Genomic DNA, 24,459 nt, shown 5'->3' with positions numbered 1-24,459 from the left:
ACAAAATACAAGATGCAGCTTTAAAGTATTCCAAAACAAACAAACAAATAAAAACAAGTGTAGTCATAGAAAGATTTTGTCACAACTTGAAAGCATTTTCTCAACAAAAAAATATTTGTTATTCTGTTCAAAGTGTTTATTAATACATTTAAAACGCCAAAACGTTTAAAATCTTATGAAACACAACAAACATGTTTTGCTAGGCTAGTTATTGTAATGGTCACAGTGTGGGTGTCCTCCTGATCTATTAGGTCGATCAAAAACACATTAAAAAATAATGCAATTCATACAGACAATATGCTTAAAAAGGCAAAAATGTTATGTGGTGTAGTTGTCCGGAGAAAAAATGTTGAGGCTAATTAAAATGCTGAAAATCTTGAAAAAAATAATTGTTGGCATATGTAGCTTGGAACAATCAGTTATTTTTTTTTATTTAAAAATAGCCTAATCAGTATAGCATTTTTGTTTTCAAATGTTATTAATAGTTAGTTAAAATGTAGCCTATACATCAAATGAAACAAGTGGCGTATCCAACGTGCAGGAAGCCATTTTGTTGTCTAGAAAACCATAAAAACAGAGGACCACGTGCGTCAAGTCCATTAAGTTCATTTTTAATATCACCTAATTTTTTATTTTTTTTATGAAAATGTACGTTTTGTTTAGGTCAAATTGAACACAAAAAAAACATAATTCATGACCTTTTTTTTTTTTGTACATTTTACTTGTTTGCTTGTTGTTTACTTGGCACGTTTTAAGGATTTCTTTAATATCATTAGCAATTTGTCATTGGCCCCTATGCATTCAGCTGTAACAAACACCCAAACAAAAACAAAAAAATCTACTATCTAAATGATAGTCCTTTTATTTAATAGCTAAATTCATTATAGGGTCGGATTAAATTCAGTTTTATTGAATTCAATCATAGTTAAGCGTCGAGTTGCATTGTAGGTCGTTCGGGCGATTTTCTATTTGGAGGCAATACAACTGAATCTTTCATGTTCCATCTAGCAATTTGACGCCTTAATGTGTACGGCGTTGTGTGCAGCAATTTCGCAGCCGTGAAAAGAAATGACTCCCGGTCTCGGTAGCTCCACAGCTCCGCGCTTGACTGATGCGCTTCCCTCCAGAGAGAGGGAGAGAGAGAGAGCGAGCGAGAGGCGGGCAGTTCTCTAAATAATACAGTCTCTCGACTCCACGAATCTATCGAATTAAACATTTGTGCCCATTCAAATACTGCCTGCAGGTTTTTCCTACACATATGACATTAAACAACGTGTCACCAATGCAAAAAATGCAACTTCATTCCTGAGGAAAGCGGAAAGTTTTCCTCCCCAGTTTTAACTCAGCTCACTACGCCATCTACCGGGGCGGGCGAGAAGCGACGCTTCAGGAGTTGCCCCTGCCCTGTGGGCTCTCTTACCCCGTGTTACCCCTGGCTTGGTACAGATACCACCGGCCCTTTTGTTTATCTGCTATCGCTTCCTCCTTTTCAGAACAATTCAGCTGAGGAGCCTCTATCACCAGCCTCCATCAGACCCCGGCGAGGCCAGGCAATCACTTTCCCAGATTACTTGTATTTAATACACAATGCATCATAAACCAAATCCCTCATCCTGACAGGGAGAAAATAGAACAGCTCATAGCTTGAGCTTTCCCAATTTATGGCTAAATTAAAAAGGCTTCCAACAATGGACAAGTCGAGGAATGGCAGGAAATCGATGCGCGGCGGACCGGGGTCTCTTTGCGGTTCTCAAGGAGCGCGGGTGTATGGGAATCTTTGGCGAGGTCCGCCGTATTTACACATGATTTTTCCTGTCCTTCCTCCGCGTCTGCCCTGCGATTTCATTTAACAATGGACATTATCTGGACCTTGAGTTCAATGTCAAAGATAGGCCAGGGAGACATATTCATCTTCATCAGAGTCATTAGAGTCCAGTCAATGGACATGCGCTGGACTCCGAGAAAAAGTCTCTCTTCTCACTCTTGAAAATCTGATGAACTTTTTAAGGTTGTTGGAAGAAACTCCAGAACCCAGATAAAGGGGAATGGTTGATTAAAAAAAGTGTTAATTGCTAAACCACTTGATGAAACGTTTAAGTAATTCGCTAGATTTAAAAAAGCAAAAAAAAAAAAAAAAAAAAGGTGAATCTAATTTCTTTATTGCACGAAAACGCATTTAATTTCACGGAGATGCTGTTGAAAAGATAGGAAATTAATTTTCAATTACAAAAGAGGCTGTCGATATTGTTGTTTTTAAATCTTGAAATAACGACTGTTGTTTTGTATGTGAGAAGAGATGGGAGAGGAATTTTCGTGGGCGCGTGAACTGTCTAGGAGCAGGTGTATGAGAGGAAAAAGAGTTATTTAAAGAGTTAAAGTAGCACTATTTGTGTTTATTAAAGCTAAACATAAATGTTAGTTCTTAAATTAGTCGTAATGTTAGTCATACGTCATTTAGTTTTAAAGAAAACAATCGAACAGAGTTACACCTCAGTGCACTTTCACTTGCACGAGCCTCCCTCGTTTTCGTGTCCCCCCGCGCGAGCAAAAAAACGCCGCTGATTTCTTGATTACTGGATGGCTTCATCAAAGCGGTTAAATTCGGGTCTATCCACGAGCAGCCCCGTCCCGACCTCGCGCTGACCTCGCCTCTCCGCGAACGTGGGGGAGACTCGCGCAACTTCCGACCGGTGGACACGCGAGACAGGTCCCCCCCCTCCTCCTCCTCCTCATCCTCCTCCTCCTCAGCGCATCTCCCTCGCATGGGACAAGAGAGGATCCACTTGAACGGGACAGAGGGAGACACTCCTACACGTTCGGATCACTGAAGGTGGACGATCCCCGCCGTCACTGTTTCTTTTTCACACTCTTGCGCTCGCGATCCGATGCCAGGAAGAGGGACAGTGAATAAAACCGCCAGTCAGAAAACTCGACACCTGGGGACTTTCAACCGCGTGCTTCGTGGAAGAACGGACTGAAGTTGGACAAAGTTTTTGTCCGCGGGGAAATTTAGAGTGTCGTCCACTTGATAAGAGCAAAACGAGAGGAGAGAGACGACGTTTTGGTTTTTTGTTTTTTTCTTCAGCGAGAGACACGGGATACATGCCGCAAAACACAACGCTCGCGTACGAGCTTCTTTCGGGGCTGTTGTGAGTTTTTTGGTGCCGTTTCATTGATTCATTCTTCCCAGTGAGATTTCCGTAAGGTAGGCGGTTTATGTCGTTATATCAATGTTTCTCTCTGACAAGCCGCGAATTAATGGTCAAATAAAAGTCCATTCATCCTTCACCTTTGAACTTGTTTAATTGTATCGAAACGAAGGGCTTTGGTTCTTTTCTCTGAAGCCTAGCTCTTAAATACAGTGCTAAGATCTCTATAGCTTTTTCCCTTCGTCTTCACGTTTTGTACTTTTGTAGTATTTAGTTTTTCTGAGTAACATTTTACTGACTTTTATTCCCTTTCAATAGTAGCATTCGAGTAAATTATGTTCTCAGTGATATTTCACGTTTTATTTTTGTTTTAAACCACTGTGTTAATCGTTTTTCGAGTGAAACGAATTTTGTTCAGTGAAAGCAGCAGAAATGTTCTCATCAAAAGACAATGGAAAATAAAAACCGAATTACAACTGGACAAATGTTTCTAGTTTTACGAGTTCAGAGTGCAATAAAAAAAAAGTTTTTCTTTTTCTACAAAAAGCACATTATTTTAAACATGCACTTTTTCTACATAGCCTGTATATTTTCTGAAATTTGTATTTATTTATTTATTTTAACCCAAATTGTTTGTTCCAATAGTATTTTTTTGTAAGTGTGTGAAGTGCACTGAGAGGATCAGTGTTGTCGGTGTGTTTGGGAGGGGGGCGAGCTTGCGTGCGCGTGATTTATTTGACCTTAAATTACATAAACTCAAGGAACAAAATATTAAAGAAATGTTTAGTTTGCAATTTAGAAGGAACTTTTTCGCTTTTTCTCCGTTGACAATGTGTTCATATTTGTTTCACATCATGAAAAGAGCGAGAGAGAAAGTGCACTGTACGGTAGTTTGGCAGCTCTGTGAAAGATAAAATCGTTATTTTGTTTTGAGGTTTTTGGCAGAAAGTGATAATGAACTGTTACTGAGCTGACGTCAAAGTACGTGTCTTTATTAGGTATTTTTGTCTTTGCAAAATCATTTTGTTTGCATGCTTTTAAAGCGTTTCCATTTTACATTTAAATGCAAATGTAAAACCGTTCAAATGTTTGACACGGATATGTGATGAAAACGAAATATGCTAACTGAAATGATATATTTTATGCATTTAAATTTTATTTTTGTCTATTTGACAACAATACTTTATCAAACTGAAAAAAATACTGTGTTGTTGATGTGTAAAACTTACTTGAACAGACGCCAGCCACTAGATGATGTTTAAGATGAAGCTTGTTTTGTTTGTGACATTCACTTGATGACTAGAAAGTAAACATGATGAGCCTATAAGAGGGAGAGATGTGAAGTGTGCAAAGAAGATGTTGTCAGAGCCTGTATGAGTGTCTTAGAGAAAGTGTGTGTGTCGATAAGTTTGACTTATCTGTAATGCCGTTTTCTAAGCCTCAGTGGGTGGCATGAGATTTTAGTCACTGCGCGGCAATCTGTAAAAGTTCAAGATCAAAGACTGATCTCTCTTTCTCTTTCTCTCTCAGGGCGAGCAGACAGGTTTGGATGGGAGCATATGTGATAGCAGGAGCTGGCTAAGGCACGTCCAGATCTCTCCATCCACCCACCAACACAACCTCACAGCCTGCCAGATACATGAGCAGGTACGTGGCGAACACACACACACACACACACACACACACGCTCGGAGCACCTGCATGGCCAACATAATGAAGTGTTTAAAGGTGTTTCTGCTATCTTTAATAGAAGATTCCTTCTGCATTCTGGTTCTGTGTGTGTGTCACTGTGTTTTTGTGTTGTGGTCTTTTGTATCTTGGCTGCAGCGTGAAGGACCACAGGCCAGGATCACACACACACCCACACGCACTCTCTCGGTCAAGCATGATGATAATCACACATTTTGTATCTTTGCACTCGGATATGAGGGATGACAAATTCCTGAATCCTTATGGAGTGAAAGACAGTGAGAAAGAGACTCTGAAAAAGACTGAGTCACCTCTGTAAATTCAAGTATTTTACACACCACAAAATTTTACTGTTTACCTTTTTTTTTTTTTTTCTTTAATGGTTGAACAAATTCTGTTTAGTTTGTAATTTAAAATTGCAACTTTTAAAAATATTAAAAGCTATTATGTCCATATTTGAGGAGAAATTTAGTAAACTGGAATAAATTGAGTTATACTGAACTGACTTTGACTGGATTCAACTAAATTGTAAACTGAGTTGAGTTGGTCTGAATTGAATTGAGATTAAATTGAGTTGAGTTGTGCTGGATTAAATTGAGTTAATAGGGTTGGAGCTGGATTCAATTAAGATGAGCTGAGTTGAGCTGGATTAAACCTAGTTTCATTGAGTTGAGTTGGACTGGAAAAAATAAGATGAGTCAAATTGAGTTGAGCAAGATTAAATTAAGATTAGTTTAAGCAAACTGAACAGGACTTGTGACGAGTATAGAGATGGACTGGATTAAATTCAGAGTGAGTTGATCTGGACTAGAGACAAGTGGATTGAAGTAACGTTTATCTGGATTGGGTTGAGTTAGTTTTGTTGTGCTTTCTTGAACCACTACATTGCAATCAGTTCATATTATCAGGATTATATTGGCAATCACACTCTTCTGGACATCCAAATCACACTGTGAGATACTCCAACCCAATCTCATGGCAGTTCGTACGTATTTTATGAGGTGGCTAATTCGTACGAATAACCTACCCCTAACCCCGCCCCTAAACCATCCCGCCACTGGGGTTTAGACAAATCACATGAATTCATACATATGATTTGGTCATGAGATAGCCTTGGACACAGCCATTATGAAATTGATTTGCCATTTGCCTATCTGCAGATAACAAAGAGCTCTTGAAGCACCAGTCAGCCTTTTCAAGTGAAATGACGTATGCTGAGGATGCATTCAGATGTTAAACAGGCCAATTGTACTTTTCCATATTCAGCTTTTCAAAGTGAGATCCACTAGAAGAATCTAATCAAAACGTTTCTCAATCTCAAGTGTGTTTTTGATGTTTGACCAGCGCATGAGTGACAAAAAAGCAGGACAATATGATGGCTGGGAGGTCTAGATTTTCTAAATATTTTACTTTTCTAAAGGGTTACATAGAAGAGAGAGAGAAACGGAGGAAGAGAACCTGTTCAGACACAGCATTATGATATGGGCCATAATTGTTAAACTATGACACCTTGTCATAACAAAGAGTTCAGCTTAGACTTTATGGTTTCCGGCAACCCACATGTTTTTATAATCACGCTGTACCTCCTTATAGCGACAAAACCTGGAGAGAGAGATAGAAAGGACTGACCGTTATCAGTTTTCAGAAAGAATGGAGAATTTTGTTTGCGTGGAGGTGAAAGAATGTGCTTTTCTTTTTCAAAGCGCACTATTAACATAGGTATTCCTTAAGATGATGCAAATTAACAGGTCAAAATACCAGATCGCTATTTATCATGTTGCTGTTTAACACTTTAAAATTGAGGAAAAAGATAAAGCGTGAAACGAATAATTTCTGTTTTGCTTAGTTGAAGTATTACATAGAGCAATTAACTAACATGAAAACAATCCATGGTTGGACAGATATTGATCGACTTGGACACAAGGAACGCTGATTGGCTGATTATTCCAGCTTATCACTCGTCACCTTTTCACTGGACCTGGGGAAGGGGGATTTTAGTGTGAGGCGTTGGTCGGTGCGAGAGTGTTTTTCATTCCTACAGTGCTGAACGAAGGATCTAATGGAGTTGTTTATCAGGACATCAGTCGACTAACATCCGTTTCTCATAGACACTTACACAATAGAGGCGAGTTATGCGAGTGTATGTGTGTGTGTGGTGGTGCTTGTATATGAAGTGACCTCTCTTACTTGGAACACAAGAGAGAGGAAAGTCTTGCACTGTTTGCTTCAGTAATCACTGAAGTCAAGGTAACGATTATCTAGTGCACTTCTCAGTGCCCTCAAAGTCAAGTGCAAGTGCCTGTGTCTCTTAAAGTCTTGCAGTAATAATCCCTGATTATAAACATTTAAGGATTTGTCTTCTGTGGGTCAAAGATTTGCAAGGATCATGTTAAATCTCCATGTATATTGAGGTCTAGGTGTGGGAGAGGCCTGGTTTGTTGACTCTGTGTTTGTGTGTGTTTGTTTAAGGTAGACTCAATTGACTTAATCTGTTATTATAGGCCACCAAAAGCTTTCAAGTTTACAACTTTCACTTATCGGTTTGTTAACCTAAACGACATTATAACCCAGACACACTTGCACGTTTACCTAGCTGTTTAATAGGCTTTATGTTGGACGTCACATGAACAAACATGAAAAAAGGTCTCATCGCATCCGCTTGTCGGAGAAAGTGTTAACAGCATTATGAACTGATGCTGATATTTTCAGACTTTTTAGGTAATCACCTTTTCTAGCTAGTTATTTTTGATTAAATTTTAATATCCAAATGTTAGTGAGAAGGAGAAAAATAAAATAAATTTTAAATATCATTCTGCGATGGACATCGGTTATGCTCGTCTTTGCTCGCTCCTTTAAAAGCAGCTCTATATTTAATGAAATACACACAAAATACCTGAACTGGAAGACCATAATTCAAATGACTATAGACTAACCTAAATCATATTTCCTAAATAAATTTAAAAAAAATTGTTTTGATACCATTTTATTTATTTATGAGTATTTTTTTTTTTTTTTATCTGAGAACGTCCAGGGAGTATGTATTTATTTACTTTTAGTTATTATTTTTATTAAATAGTTCATATTTATATATATATATATATGTGTTTATTAATATTTTCTTAACTTCTTTTTACATTTGGGAAAATCCAGTGAGCATTTCTTTGTTTTGGTTATATTCATATTTTGTTATATTCATTTTATGTATTAACTTTTATTTATTTTATTTTTGTTTAATTGTAAGAAATTAGTGGAAAAATGGAGGAGGTTTTGGTAACTCCGTAAAAAAAAAACTATTTGCATGTTCTGAAAATATTGCAATATTGATAAATTTATTGTGTATATATATATATATATATATATATATATATATATATATATATATATATATATATATATATATATATATATATATATATATATACAGCTATGGAAAAAATTAAGAGACCACTCCAAGTTCAGAAATCAATGTTAAGTGGTCTCTTAATTTTTTCCATAGCTGTGTATATATATGTATATATATATATATATATATATCAGTATTTTCCGATATATGTTCATTTTTAATGTTATTGATAAAACAAATTGGGCAGATTATATTATAGCAGATAAATAATGGATAATTTCCTTCATCTGAGACACTTCAGATGTGCAATGTCTGCTATTATGGTTTTGAATTGCTTGTAATGTGATTGAAATCACTTCAAAAAGGAAAATACAGTAGTGCAAAGTCATATAGGCTACATAATATTATAATGATAACATTATAATTGTGTGCTTGGGACATGACTTTTAATGGTGAGACTTTTGTTTTTGTAATCAGGCTCTCAAAAATTATATTAAAATTTTGATTTAGATTTATCGGCCAATAAATCGGTTATCGGTTTTCAAATATAAAAAATTATCAGTTATCGGTATCGGCCACAATTTTCATATTAGTGCATCTTTAATAAATAAATAAATAAATAAATAAATAAATATCCTTTGGGAACTATATTTAATTATTTACTTTTAGTACATTCACTATAGAGACATTTCACTTTTTATATATATATTCCTTTTTATGTATTTGTTAATATTATCTAAATATCATTTTGCCTTTGGGAACATCCAGAGTGGATTTGTCACATCTAGCTTCTTCTGGAGTAAATTTTGTCTACCTATAGTGGCATTGTCTTACTCATCTTGATATGTAACCTTCTGTTGTGGTTACCACTCAAGAATCCTCCTGACAATACGCATTTATTCTCAGAACATAGTTTGTGAGTGTGTGTTTGTGCACACACGCTTCTGTGGCATCTGAAAAGACCTGCAGGTTGGCACTCACCCTTGGCACTGAGGAACCAGGCCATGGCCCAGGAGGGGTTGCCAGGAGTGATGCCCAGTAAACTCCCCTGATCTCTGAGCTTGGTTGGCTGGCTGCGTCCCCGGCCAACAAGTTGTATGAATGTGTGTGCCCATATCACTCACCCCACAGCCCCTCACACCACGTTTGAACAGCTCTGCCATTGTCTCATACTCACAATATTATTGTGGCCCTTTGCTCCCTGCCTTTGTGCACGAGTGTGTGTGATAAATACACACACATACACGCAAAGAAACAGGGTCGGTTGTGACATTACAAGTACAAGATATCAGAGATCTGCAGGAAGGCACCAGAAGGGGTAGACGGGCCGTGAAAGTGTGTGTGAGAGACTCTGTTCTCATGTCGTCTTGAGGGTTCTGCTAGTTCCCTGTATTCTCCTGTTAAACAATAGAGCACGACTCGGTCCCTCCGTGTCCCCCACGGCCTGCTGGGTCTTGTACACACACACACACACACACACACATAATGACCGTGGCGTTTCCGAGAGTTCTCGACCTCACGTTGCCTTTTTCATATTATCAGAAGTTTTGTGTGTGTCTGTCTGATTGTGTGACATCTCTAATAAGAATGCTCAAATGTCACCACCGGACTGAACAGGAAGTGACCCATCTAATGCCTTTAAGGCTTGCCAAAAATAACACCTTCCAAATAACACAACTCTTTCTCCCACTACCTATTGTGTTCACACAGGAAGTGTGTGTGTGTCAAACAGATAGGTCTCCATTCGGATTCCTTAACACCATCTCTTTCAAACACACACACACTCGAGCTCAAGTTCCCATCATTGTTTGTCCATCAAAATGTGTTGTCGTTTCAAATCATCATTTATTTATTTCACATGCAGACAGTTGTGCCGTTTGGAGAATCCTCAGGATCTGTTACTAGTTGTGCTGCCAAATATTTTTGTAGAAACTGTGATACATTTTTTACGATGAATTTTGATGAATAGAAAGAAAACAGTATTTATTTAAAGTATAGCAGCAAACAGCAATTATCGTAATATCATTGCGCCTGCTGCAGCCATGATACGGCAGCAAAGTTCCTTGATTATTACGCCTGAATGAGAGTATAGTTCCTAGCCATATCAGCCTAGAAAATCACAACTTTTCATTTTCTGTCGGTCTTAGTACACGATTTAACTACAGAAGAGTCAAGTTTTAAATAGGAAAAATATCAAAACTCTTTGGTCATTTTTAAGCGCAATGCTAACGGTCTAATCAGATTCAATGAACTATGCTAATCTATGCTAAAAGTGGTACCGCCAGAACCGGAGATCGGCTGAATGGATTCGAAAACGGTAAAACTCAACTGTTTAACTCTAGGGGAGTTGGAAAATTAGCCTATTTTCAAAAAAAGTGGAGTGTTCCTTTAAGGCCTTTAAGCACATGCGTAAAAAGGTATTATGTTTTATTTAGCAAGATCATAGATCGAAAAGACAATTTACAGGTAATTTACCATAGGAAATATATGGCTTTTAAACCTTTTTAAAATTTATTGAGGTTAAGCCAAAAACCTAGGACTAGTTTGCCAAAGTTGGTTTTTGAAATAATCCCCAATATTTAATGAACGATTCGATGAACAGCAGCGGCCCTAGAGGCAAAGTTGCTCAGAATGAGGAGTTACGCCATGTGGTACAAATGTTGTGGGCGTGTGCGAAAAACTGTGCGATATACAATCCTTTAGCATGTGAAAATGCGAAGCCGCCCCCGGTGGCCAATTTCTTAAAAATTTCTCACAGGCCACTAGGGCCGTGAGTCAAACAGACCCAGAGAGTTTTGTTAAAATCGAAATTCATTAACCTTTTCTGATAGCTGCTCAAAATTCATTGGCTGCTGACGGTCATGTTTTTTGAGATACGTCAGTGTCCTCATAGATAATCATGGCACCTTGGAAGAAGACACTGCATGCCAATTTTCAAGTTAATCAGACTAACAGTGAAGGAGTTATAGCTGTTTTTTTCCTGTTATAGCACCACCAAGTGGCCAGTCCTGAGTCATGAGCTCTAACATAGGTGTGCTGAGTTTGGTGAAAATATCTCATTCCTTTCATGAGTTATAGCCATCTTAGTAAAAGTGGCCCTTGTTAGGCCAATCGGGGTGTGCCTTGGTGACATTTTAGACAGTGTGAGTACTACCAGCCCTCAAAGTTTCAAGTCTCTACAACTTACGGTTTGGTCTGCCTGATGCTGATCCTTGGAAATTTTAACAATTTCAAACAGAATTTTTTGGTAACATCATACATGTCTTTGCTGTGACTTTTGATCAATGTAATGCATCCTTGCTGAATAATAGTATTACTTTCTTTTTAAAATTGCTAACCTCAAAGCTTTGAACGGTAGTCTATCAGTGTTTTGTCCCATGTGAAACGTCTGTCTCTCTCTCTAGATCTTTTACCGTGTGGTCCGAGAGGTCCAGCCGGGTGAGGAACTCTTACTGTTCATGAAGGCTGAGGAGTTTTCATGTGAGACCATGGCTCCAGACATACACGGTGAGTTTGCACTCATACACACATAAACACACACACACACAAATACACTCGCTTGCCAACTCACTTTTTTTGTTGTCCCGCAGAGGAGCGTCAATACCGCTGTGAGGACTGTGACCTAAACTTTGAGTCTGGTTCAGAGCTGTTGGACCATCAGAAGCATGCGTGCGGTACTCCGCCTTCCTCCGGCTTCAAGCTGTCTAAACAGGGTCTGCCCAGCGCCGGAGACGATGCTGATCTTGACCCGCTGCACCTACACTCTCTCCCCCTAAACTTACCCCGCTCACCACAGGAGTGTAAGGAGTGCGAGCAGGTCTTTCCTGATGCACAGAGGTTAGAACTATGGTATTTTTATGCCTATTTATTATACTGCTATTTTTTATTTTATTTTGTTTTATGAAAATTCCCAAACACAAATATTGTAACAGTATAAGCTAAATTTCAACTGTTGTCCCTTATATGAAGCATTGTTTTCTTTTTTTATACATGCTTTTAAGCGTTTTGAGAAGTTGAACAGCCTTGGATGTCTCTAAAGAGATTTAGCTCCCTTCTATTTTTAACCCAAACATGATGAAATCTGTCTTTCTCTTTTTCTCTCAGTCTGGACACTCACTCTCTGTCTCATTCTGACGAGAGAGAGTATAAGTGTGATCAGTGCCCGAAGGCCTTCAACTGGAAATCAAACCTGATTCGCCACCAGATGTCACATGACAGTGGCAAGCACTATGAATGTGAAAACTGCTCAAAGGTAGAGTCCAGACATTAGCAAAGACGTTTGCGCAAAAACGTGTGCAACTGACCGTATAGTCATGCATAGTCTTATCAATGTATAAAATAGAGGAGAACATTCTTTGTTGTTGACTTCAAAGGTTGTATGTCCAATCAGAGTCTACTGTGATGTCAGTATTTGTTTACAAAGAGGTTTTTGTTTACTTTTGTACAATAATTAATTCTGGTATTTTTGGGGTATCGCATGATGTCCAGTGTGCTATGTACATCCTGAAGCAAAACCACTCCAATATCTGTAGGCTGTGTATGTAAACTTTCTCCCTATATTTCTCTCTCTTTACCCAGCAGGTGTTCACAGACCCCAGTAACTTGCAAAGGCATATCCGCTCTCAGCACGTGGGGGCTCGAGCTCACGCCTGCCCCGACTGCGGCAAAACCTTCGCCACCTCCTCGGGCCTTAAACAACACAAACACATCCACTCTTCCGTCAAGCCCTTCATATGTAAGTCACTCAGACCCTTCATATGTAAGTCTGCATGCTTTCTACTCTGAACACCACACTGCAGAGCTGGAGAGCTCCAGCATCCTTTTGAAATTCCTGACAAATTTTGAATCTTTGATTCTGCATTCTAGATAGCTCCACTCCACTTTTTATAGTCGTATAGTTAAATACAACTATAATGCACTTTAAATAAAAGAATCTACCAAACAAAAGTTTTTTGAAAGACTGGTGGAGCTCTCCGGCTGGCCTGGGTTATCCAGCAGTTATGTTGATGTCAGATCTGTCTATCATCCCGATCTTGCACTTTTTAAAGTCAACATGAAACAGCATTTACAACCCATTTTACTTCCAAAAAGACACATTTCACAGAAAAACAATATTCTGCCAGAAAAAAAGCAAACAAACAAACAAAACAAGCTTTTTTATTCATCAGGAATTGGATTGTGAAAAGGAGCAGTGAGAGAAGTGAAGCTGTTTTAGAGATAAATAAGAGCATGAATGTGTTTTATGAAATAAAATGGGGTCAATTTTGATCTCATGTTGTCTTTAACACCAGATACTGAGAATTAAATAACCAATAATCTACAATTGTACTAATATTATATATTGATTATTATTATTAATAATAATAATTAATAATAATGTGAAATTGTTTATGATTATTAAAGGGGACCTATTATGCAAAATTCACTTTTATGTAGTGTTTGAGCATAAATGTGTGTCAGCTGTGTGTAACCACCCTATAATGATAAAAATCCACCCACTCCTTTGTTTTAATCCTCATAAAACCTCAGCAGTCTCATAGAACAAGCTGTTTTAATTTTCTGGGAAACGTGACATCACTTTGCTCCGGCCTCGCCCACAACTGCTGACGGACTCTGCCATATTAGCATAGTTTCCGCCCTGAGCGAGTTATAGAGGGTATGCACGTGACGTCACCGTCGACCGTTATGACCGCGGTCGCGTCCACTAAGAGGCGAAAGACTGAGCGGCAGCATTGGTTTTCAGCGTAAATGTCGCGAAAAACTCACAAAACACTTCCAAAACGGGAAAGAGCTTTGTGATCGACTGTACAAATAGCTTTGACACAAAACCTGAGGTATATATTTAAAGACCGCTAAAGAAAGCTACAGAAAAAAGAAGCAAATGGATCACTGTAATTCACAGAAACAACTTGATTTCAGCAGATAAACATGGATTTAATCATTTTGTGTCAAATTGTTGGATTTTTAGGTAAAATCACACCGTATATATTGTATTGTTATATATTATATTGACAACTCATTAATTAAATATTTTCCATCTTATATTATGCATAATTGGGTGTTTTTCAATAAACAACACTGACAAAAACTATACAATAAAACTATATAACATTGATATAAGTAATTACGCGGATTTAAACATACCTATATTGTAGTTATATAAAATATTCACAGGCAGATTTGCTTTATGTGTTTCCCCGCCGTCGAAATCAGGCACATATAAATGTCAGGAAACACGATTCCTGGCTGCATGTCAATATCCATGGATTAGGTTTATTTGACAAGTTGTAAGGAACACATTCAATTCCAACCTTTAGTGTAATTCGTCACTTTTACTCGCGTTTTCGCAGTTTCCCCTGTTAAATCCAGTCACGCAGCAGCTTATTTTGCCACTCAGTCCAGCTGAAGGAGTGCGCTTTCGGCGGGAAAGTGACGTCGATGCATACCCTCTATACACTGTCTGCCATTTTCTCAAAGCCGGAGCAGCTGTAGCGACAATAATGACTCTTAAGCGATTGAGGTGTTTTGTTGGTTGATGTAAGAGAGAACACAACAGTCTTCATTTACTCTCGACATCTGTGCCGCTGAAGACGCAGTGGATTAGTTTTATTTTTGAAGGGAATGCGCCCCAGATCTAATATACACATGCGATTTCTGTCCCTGCTGTTTACGTTCACCGACATAATGGACTATGTTGGTGAGCTTTGTGTTTTTGACACAACCTTGTGTGTATTTGACAGTTTAAACACAATAAGATATGAAAGAGAAGTTAGTTTAATACTCAAAAGACGTGCCGTCTGACAGCCAGCTTTCTGTGCGCGTGCTTCACATGTATGTGTTCAGAAAACGGTAAATTAGAAGTTTAAACTGATATAACTTTAAAACACATGCAGATAATAACTTTCATGATGAAAGATTATAACATATTTCATGATAATAATCGAAATCAAGCAGATGTTTTGTTAGTATTTGGCAGGAGCTGTTGAAGGAATCGCTATTCTGGAAAGGCAGCGGGGAGCAGCAGCTCATTTGCATTTAAAGACACATGCAAAAAATGGGTATTTACAACATGGTATAATAAATTATCTGTGACGTATTTTGAGCTGAAACTTCACGGACACATTCTGGGGACACCTGACACTTAAATTACATCTTCAAAAAAGGGGGCATAATAGGTCCTCTTTAATTAATATTTACATTTAATTAACATTAATATTATTTTTTATTCTCTGTTCATTTGCTATAACCCTAAAACTGCCTTTTTTACAGGCTAGGATGTTTGATGCACTGTATTTACTGACTGTGTGTGTTTGTAAGTGTGTGGTCTCTGTTAATGTGTACACTCTATTTGTGCCGTGGTGTGTGATGGTTCACTTTCCAACTCCTGACTCTTTTGATTCTTGGTCAAATCTAGAGTAAATGTTACTGACTATATTAATACATACCAATTTAGTCATGTTCTTATAATCATATCAACTTTGAATCTTTGCAATGCATGTTTACCCAATGCTCTGCAATCTCAACGCATGACCTTTGACCTCCGACCTCATACGCGAATGACCTGAATTCTTAATTTCATCCTGCATAAATAGCTCACTTTCCCCTCATAATGCTTTAAACGTCTTAAACCGTACTCCGACCTCTGAACTTTACCCAAATGAACTTCTTGCATTGACCCTCGGAGTGCTGATCCCACACAGCTCGTGTAGACGTTCCCCCCCGCCACCACCACCACCACATATCAGACAGTAACTAGCTTGCTAACTCTGGCCATTCCAGGAAAATCACTACCACATGCAGCCCAGCTCATACAGAGACTAGCACACAGCCATTTACAGCAATCAGCATTTGAACAAGCACAGCTAACAACACTTAATGACCTCGCAACAACACACACACCGAATGCACCACACACATGCACTTTGATGCATACACAGGCAATATATGCTCTCCAGTCAGCTGCCTCCATAGTCTTATTTTTATAATGAATTAATATACCTATATTTGATTAAAAACTGAAAAGTATTAATAAAATACCATTCAGTCAAATTGTACTCAGTTTCAGCATTCCAAATTAGTCACTTATGAGGTTTCATGTTTTGAAACGGAGCCATAGGCTCACACATGTGCCTTCGTTTGCATGTATGTGATCATATACTTCATTCTGCATTCATTACTAAAACAAACATTGACAAAAATATTGCAAATTATGTTAAACTACAAGAGAAAATCTCTCTTTTACACAAACACTCATGCACGTTTATTATACTACTTGCTGTTCACCACTGCGGAATGTGTTTATAATATTTTGTTACGGTTTATTAAGACCTGACAAAACACAGCACTCTAAAGTGCCCACAGATCTTCCCTCACACACGCCCCAGATTTCACACCTGTTCATCCGAGTCTATCCATTTGTTCACAATTATAAAGCGGAGTGTGTGTCTGTGTGTGTGTATGTCTGCTGTGTTTCCTGAATGTACAATATCCAAGCAGTAAGTATGTGTGTGTGTGTACAGAAAAACCCACCGTGAACTCTTAAAGGGATAGTTTAGCAAAAAACTCTGTCATTATTTTTTACTCATCCTTGTTTTGTTCTAAACTTGACAGAATTTCTTTCTTCCTGTCCATACTGTGAAAGTCAATGGGATCCAATGTTGTTTTGAACCCCGCTGACTTTCACTGTATGGACAAAAAGAGTTCTCTTTTATTCTTCGGAAGAAAGAAAGTCATATAGGTTTGGAACAACATGAGGGTGAGTAATAATGATAGAATTTTCTTTGCTTTATCTTTAAGTCGTCCTCTTACCTTGCACTAATATTTACATCCCATCTCTTGATCAGTCTCTGTGAGTGACCGACTCCATAAACACATCCCTCGGTAGAACATCCTCTCATTCCGCACATCACACCTCATGCAATTTGACAGGGATTAGCAAAACCACCCTGCTAGACTCCCTAGCTTCCATAAATTTCAAAAAATGTCACGTTTGCAATAAGATATGTGATTATGATGAGAAATGCGGGTGGTTAAAAGGCTTCATTTCACACTAGAGGTGTTAGATTGGTAATGTATAGGGTGATTTTATTACTTTCGGAGTGTGCGTTAAGGATTTAACTGTATATACTGCCGTGAGGACGGAGTGTGTGTGCAATGACATGAACAAGAGTTTAGGATCCATCTTGAGTTTTCAAGAATGTTGTTTGAAGATAGTGTGTAATGATGTGAGCTATATGTGTGTGTGTATGATAGACAGAGACGTCGCTTGGTCCATGGGAACGGACCTACGGGAGAGGATTCATTCAACTCTGTTTCCTTCTCACGCTTAAAATAGAGCCATTGTGATGTCCTTGTCTGTGTGTATGTGTGTGTGTGCACCTGCGTGTGACATTGCATTCTTTTATCTGCCATCCTTGCTTATCCTGCATTTTTGTTTGTTTTGTTAATGGATGTGTGCGACATGACAAAACCGACCGTCCTTTTATGCCGTATGTCCATGTCTCACTGTCTTTAGGTGAGGTCTGCCACAAATCTTACACGCAGTTCTCCAATCTGTGCCGCCACAAGCGCATGCACGCAGACTGTCGCACTCAGATCAAGTGCAAAGACTGTGGCCAGATGTTTAGCACCACGTCATCCCTAAACAAACATCGGCGCTTCTGCGAGGGTAAAAACCATTTCGCTGCTGCTGCAGGAGGGTTATTTGCCCAAGGCATGGCCCTCCCTGGCACCCCTGGCCTGGACAAGTCCGCACTAGCTGGAATGAGCCATGGGAGTCCTGGTTTAGCAGACTATTTTGGGACGAACCGGCACCATGGTGGGCTGACATTCCCAGCAGCCCCTCCAGCATTCCCGTTCAGTTTTCCAGGACTTTTCCCATCGGGACTTTATCACCGGCCCCCTCTAATCCCATCCACATCACCCATTAATGGCCCTCCGAGCACTGAACTACGGAAGAGTCCGCTGGTATCTTCACCCATTTCTGGGTCGCATGACCTCTTGAAGAGTTTACGCAAGGATTCGTTCAACGGGGAGGGCGAGAGCATGGAGAGTCAGAGAGAAGGATCCGTCTCCAAGCCGAGGCACGGCGGGAAGATGAGCGACCAGTCGGAGAGTAGCGATCTGGACGACGTCAGCACTCCAAGTGGGAGTGAGCTGGAGAGCACTTCAGGTTCAGAGTTGGAGAGTGAAGCAGAAAGTGACCGGGAAAGAGTGCGAGTGCGGGAAAATGGGAAAGGGCCGAAAAGGAAATCCAGCGGGTTCAGCGATGCCCAAAGCCCAACTCTTGTTAGCTCCAGTAGTAGTAGTAACATCAATAATGGAAAAGACTTCCCTGTGCCGGGGCTCGTACCACCATCTTTGGACGAGCAAACGGCTGTTTCCGGTGCTGTTAATGACTCGATCAAGGCGATTGCCTCCATTGCTGAGAAATACTTTGGTTCTACTGGACTTGCAGGCCTGCAAGACAAAAAAGTTGGGGCATTGCCATACCCTTCCATGTTCCCTCTATCGTTCTTTCCTGCCTTCTCTCCATCAGTCTATCCTTTCCCTGAAAGGGAGCAACTTAGACCTCCAGGCCACAAAGGGGAGCCAGAAAGCCCTCCAGTTGAGGGTAAAAAACTTCAGGGCAGAAACGCTGAATCACCTTTTGACCTCACCACCAAGCGGAAGGAAGAACGTCTTGCGGCCACCTGTGCCCCTTCAAAACCAGAAGCCTCGCATGTACAATCAGCCAACCAGGATCAGCCACTGGACCTCAGTCTTGGCGGGCGAAGTCGAGGAAAGAGCGTAAGAGGGGACGAGTTAAAAAAGAACCCCGTCTTTTGCGAGGAGAGGGTGGAACCAGAGCCACCCAAAACCGACCCATCCCTCCAACACGCGAGACCTACGCCTTTCTTCATGGATCCCATTTACAGGTACTGTCAATCACATGTGCTTCCTACTGTGTTAGCGTAACGGTATAGATTTAGTTTGGTTAAACTCGCTATGAGAACTGATAGAAATTTAACATCAGCAGGGTTGAGAAGAGAAAGATGAATGATCCATTCGAAGTCCTCAAGGACAAGTATATGCGGCCGGCTCCTGGATTTCTCTTTCACCCACAGGTGAGATTTGTCTGAATATTTTCCCATTGCTAACTTTATCACCTCATCCCCACAGTCCTGCACAAATCATTAGCCTATTTTCAATTGCCTCTTTCTGTGTCATTGCAGTCATTGTTACTGCAAGCTCTTCTAGACTCAAACACAGATAAAAAGTACTATATGTGCACCATGACCAGTTTGAAAGCTTTCTCATCTGTCAGTTCCTACCAATAGTGCACCAATGGTGCATAAATTCCATGGTAAAAACATCAAGAATCCCATTATTTTACTGTCAACATTTTGTGCAATAATGACATTTTAGTTTAGTGTATTTTGGATGCAGAAATCACTTACAGCTGCTTTAAAGTCAGTTCAGTACATTAACCAAATTCAAAGCAATTTTAAATGCTAACATAATATTACTTGTCCCATTGAATGCAATTTCCAGTATTGACAAAATAACTCCTCATGACGCTAGTATTGACGTAATAGCTACAGTATGTTGGCAGTAGCTTTACAGGGCCCCAGTGTTGTAGCATTAGCATAGAGACTCCCATGTTCCTACGTGTGATTCTTTTACTGAGTGATCAGGTCCAGATGTGAGATTCAGACAGGGTGGGAGCTTTGTGACACGTCTCTGTGTGGGTGTCTTTGATTATGATGTCACAATATGATACCCTGTTAAACTGCCAGACACTGACCCATATCCCTGGATGGTGTGTGTGTGTGTGTGTGTTGTAAATCTATGTGATTTATGTGATTTGTGCATCTGGAATGAGTGATTTCGTCAGAGTGTAATGTGTGGTTTTGTGCCTGAGTGTCTATGTAACCTCATTTGTGTGTATTAAGTAACCTGTCTGCTTTATGTCATTGTGTGTTCACTATCAGTGTTCTGTAAAAATAATACATAGTTCTCGTATAAACCCACACACATGTCTGGTACACATAAAAACCCTGAAGCACACACATATACGCATACTGGTGTAGTGTTTTATTGGCTGTTTCAGGACAGTGTTTTATGGGCTGTTTCATTGGCCTGATTTATTCCCTGTGTATGCTTTGTGTCTGCGTGAGATAATATCCACATGTCCCTGACACACTGTCTAACGAGGTGACCTATCAGCATCCACTTTACTGCACTATGCTCACTGGACTCTCTAATCAGCACCAGGGATACTATTGACAGCACAGATGTATTATGGGAAAGGCAGTTTAAAATGTACTGTGTTAGTTTGATGCTTGATGAAGAAATCATACCATATAAGTTAATTTAGCATTAAAATGCAAATTTTAATGATTTTATAGTCAGAGCACACCAGTTGCATTTTATGCAATAAATAATAATAATAATAATTATTACTATTGTTTTATTATATTCATATTTTACTTTTTTAATATATATATATATATATATATATATATATATATATTTATATTTATATATATTTTTAATATTTTATCTTTAGTGTTTTAAAAAACACTATATTTGCTATTTTCTTCCATTCCACCAAAAAAAAAAAATAGTTAGATAACCACTGGATAAAATAAAATAAAATTGTATAAGTGTGGGATGTTAACCTTTACTAAGCATCACATTGCATAATCACACGCAATCAGTCTGATTCTTGATTTTGATTTGCTGTTTCCCTTCTGTCCTGCCCCCAGTTTCGCATGCCTGATCAGAGAACATGGGTAAGTTACTCCAAACCAAATCATTCATGTGCTTTCACCACACACACACACACTCACATGCTTAATAATTTCATGTCAATCACCCTGTTGCTACATGTACACTGCAGCTCACTATTAACATGACATGCTAGATTTAATGCATGGCTCAAACAAACAAATGCATGGGCCAAAGCTGCATTTCAACCATTGGGCCAAACGGTTCTAAGAATGCACTGCAAAAAAAGTTTTTGTCTTGTTTCTAGTCAAAATACCCCCAATGGGGTAAGCAAAATAATCTTATTTCAAACCAAGAATAAACTATATAATCTTGTTTTCAGTTTGGACTAAGATTATTTTGCTTACCCCATTGGCAGATTATTTTGCTAGTTTTAAGGAAAAACTTGCTTAGTTTTGATTTATTTTTCTTGAAAACAAGAAAATAATTTGTTCTTGTCAAGAAAATGCTTCTTGATTTAAGAACTTTAAGATATTTTGACTAAAAACAAGAATAAAATAAGTAAGAACAGCATTTTTTGCAGTGTGGTAAGGAACAGTTGCAGTTGTATTTCTTGAATTTGAGCTTGGTTCGGCACGGCAACTGTTCTCATCACAGTTGGCTAACCGTTGAACCATGCTGGTAGAATGAGGCTGTGTTTAAGTCCAATTTTTTATGCCCTTCCCTCGCTAACCTCCCTCCGTCTCGTTCACTCAGATGTACGTCATTGCTTACGTTGCATGAGTGCCCACTACTGGCGGAACCCTTGAAATGTATTTAAATGAAACGCCTTAACCATTGATCACTTGGAATCCGCAATGGCGCTGATTTATTATTTACAGTTTTTTTCCTTATGAATTTGTTTTATGCACCATTCTGTAGGCTTGTATGTATGCCCGGGCTGTTAAAAAATGAAATATAAACACATTTTAAATATATATATTGAATATATTCTTATATTTATCACTGAAATATTGGCTATGGCTATCAGCCAATCAGATTCGAGAACCAGACAGAACTGTTGTATAAATTCATATATTTATATTAAATATAAACTATTCAAAAATACACAAACAAAAATGTAACTATACAATAAACTATAGCTATGTCAGCTTAAAGGGTTAGTTCACCCAAAAATGAAAATTCTGTCATTTATTACTCAAATACTCAAAATAACGCCAATATCATACACTAGAGGTGTGTGGGGTGGGGGTAAATTAAGCACAGTCTGCTGTGACGTCACAATCATAGTGCATTGTGGTCAATGGATCTGCCTGAAGTGTAAATGTTGAGTAGACTCGCTCCCTCTGTCAAAATCGAGGAGTCGAGGCGAGGGTCTGTCCAAATAAACTTCCCGCGTTCACTTGAACGCACTTCAAAATGGTGGTGGGGATTCCCCCGAGGGGAAGTGCTTAAGGAAGTTCACAAATGTACATCTAAGTGTACATGACGTCACCACTCAGAATTGGTCACCTGTTTGTTGCCTGGCTACCATTTTCTCTGTAGCTGGCTAAGCGTGATATTTGAGCGACGTAAACAAATTAACAATAAAACTCCGTAAGACTGATGCATTTGTATTACATTCCAAAGAGCTCTGTTATCAGCCCCACAATGGAAAATTAAACCATGTCCGCACTTGCTGGACCGAATCGGCACAGAATGGAACTGTTAAGCAATGAAAACGGTTTGGCCTGATGGTGGAAAAGTGGCTCAAATCGTACTTGGAGGAGCTAAATATGGTCCAAAGTCATTTCCATTCAGAGAAGATTTACGTTTAGTTGATAAACATCCATTCTTTTGCACTTTTTCTATTATTTGTTCAATGCATGGCAACAGATTGATTCGTTTTTTGGATTTAAGCACAATAAAACAGCACATTTGATCTTCTATATATATATAAAACACACAACAAGTCTTCAAATGAAACAGTGGAAGAATGTCTTTTGACTGTGCCTGTGTGAATGAATCTGCAGTGTTTATGTGTCATTTGGAGCACTCTTGTGTGCCAGTGTGTGTGTGTTAACCAGACAGAACAGTTGTTATTTCTGATGGCTACCACTGATAATGCAGTGAATGTGATTATTTACATAGAGAGAGTAACAGACCACGGCTCTGATTTGGGGTGGCGACACTCCCCGTACGGCATCGCATCACTGGAGGGGTAACAGTCTCTCTGGGACCCCTCTCTGAGTGTGTGTGATAGCACAAGGGGGGTTTCCAGAACCAAGACATCTGGTACCCTGATAAGATCAACAATTGAAAAAGCTCTTACTAATGAAGGGCCTCTCAGACACACACTACTGAGAATGGGCAACTCAACAGCTGCCCTACCACAGCGAGAGAGATGGAGAGGGTGAAGGCTACTTAACGATCCAGGAAGTCCATTCGCTGCCGATCACAGATTTCTTTGGACTTAGTTGTTACAGCAATCATAGAGATACCAATCTATGGTAATATGTTTAGACTTCAAGGACCAATCAAAAGGACTATAAAATATGCATGTGTGAATGCGAACATGTGTTTTTTTGACCTATATGTACTTTGTGGCCCGGAGGAAGGTTTTATTGCTCTTTCGTAGCTCAGAAGTCTTAATGGAGTCTGTTATGTTTCATGGAACTTTGTCTCAGATGTTTCTTCTAAAATCCCCAAGGAGAAATGGAAATAGACACAAATGAGACAATTGTTGACATGCAGTAAGATCATAGAGCTATTAAATTAATGTTGATAGCATAGTGCAGATCATGTTTGAGCTCGTATTAATATGTACTTTTGATTGCAGACTTTACTATTTTGGTAAATCTGAGCACAGTTTCTCTTCAGAAAATCGAAAGGAGTCACATGAAATTACTGCGGTATTTTTCTATCTATCAAACAAGATATAGTAAATCTGTCAAAACTAAAGGGAAAATGTTCATTAATTACAGTATATATACACTACCGGGCAAAAGTGTTTGAATGGTAAGATTTTTTAATGTTTTTTAAAAGAAGTCTCTTCTGCTCACCTACGCTTCATTTATTTGATCCAAAATACAGCAAAAACATTAATATTGTGAAATATTTTTGCAATTTAAAATAACTGTTTTCTATTTTTCTATATTTTAAAATGTAATTTATTCCTGTGATCAAAGCTGAATTTCCAGCATCATTACTCCAGTCTTCAGTGTCACATGATCCTTCAGAAATCATCCGAATATGTTGATTTGCTGCTCAAAAAACATCAATGTTGAAAAAAGTTGTGCATAATTTTTTTTTCAGCATTATTTGATGAATAGAAAGTTCAAAAGAGCAGCATTTATCTCAAATAGAAAGCTTTTGTAACATTATAAATGTCTTTACTGTGACTTTTCAATTTAATGCATCCTTGCTGAATAAAAGTATTAATTTCTTTAAAAAAACAACAACAACAACAACTTTTGAATGGAGGTGAACATTAAAAAAATCTTACCATTCAAAAACTTTTGTCCAGTAGTGTAGATATATTTACTTTATGACAGAATACATACATGACTGTATATTTATATAGCGTGC

The 24,459-nt window shown here is 38.7% G+C and overlaps 1 protein-coding gene across 9 annotated transcripts in view; it reads left to right on the top strand.

Annotated features, from left to right (window-relative positions):
* mecom (MDS1 and EVI1 complex locus) overlaps positions 1-24,459 on the top strand; it is a 236,012-nt gene that overhangs the window by 199,916 nt on the left and 11,637 nt on the right. For 2 of the 9 annotated variants that reach the window (XM_067364500.1, XM_067364503.1), the window contains exons 3-10: positions 4,680-4,796; positions 11,586-11,688; positions 11,772-12,018; positions 12,286-12,433; positions 12,760-12,940; positions 17,696-19,097; positions 19,196-19,286; positions 20,931-20,957. In XM_067364500.1, coding sequence (XP_067220601.1) covers positions 4,680-4,796; positions 11,586-11,688; positions 11,772-12,018; positions 12,286-12,433; positions 12,760-12,940; positions 17,696-19,097; positions 19,196-19,286; positions 20,931-20,957 — 2,316 coding nt within the window. Of the gene's footprint in view, positions 1-2,778; positions 3,206-4,679; positions 4,797-11,585; positions 11,689-11,771; positions 12,019-12,285; positions 12,434-12,759; positions 12,941-17,695; positions 19,098-19,195; positions 19,287-20,930; positions 20,958-24,459 lie in introns of those variants that run through there. The other 7 variants (XM_067364508.1, XM_067364507.1, XM_067364506.1 and 4 more) reach the window with 7 other exon arrangements.

This window comes from Chanodichthys erythropterus, chromosome 17 (assembly GCF_024489055.1).
Source record: "Chanodichthys erythropterus isolate Z2021 chromosome 17, ASM2448905v1, whole genome shotgun sequence".
NCBI lineage: Eukaryota > Metazoa > Chordata > Actinopteri > Cypriniformes > Xenocyprididae > Chanodichthys > Chanodichthys erythropterus.
Note: the sequence above shows the minus strand (reverse complement) of the source record. Positions and strands in the feature narration are given on the sequence as shown.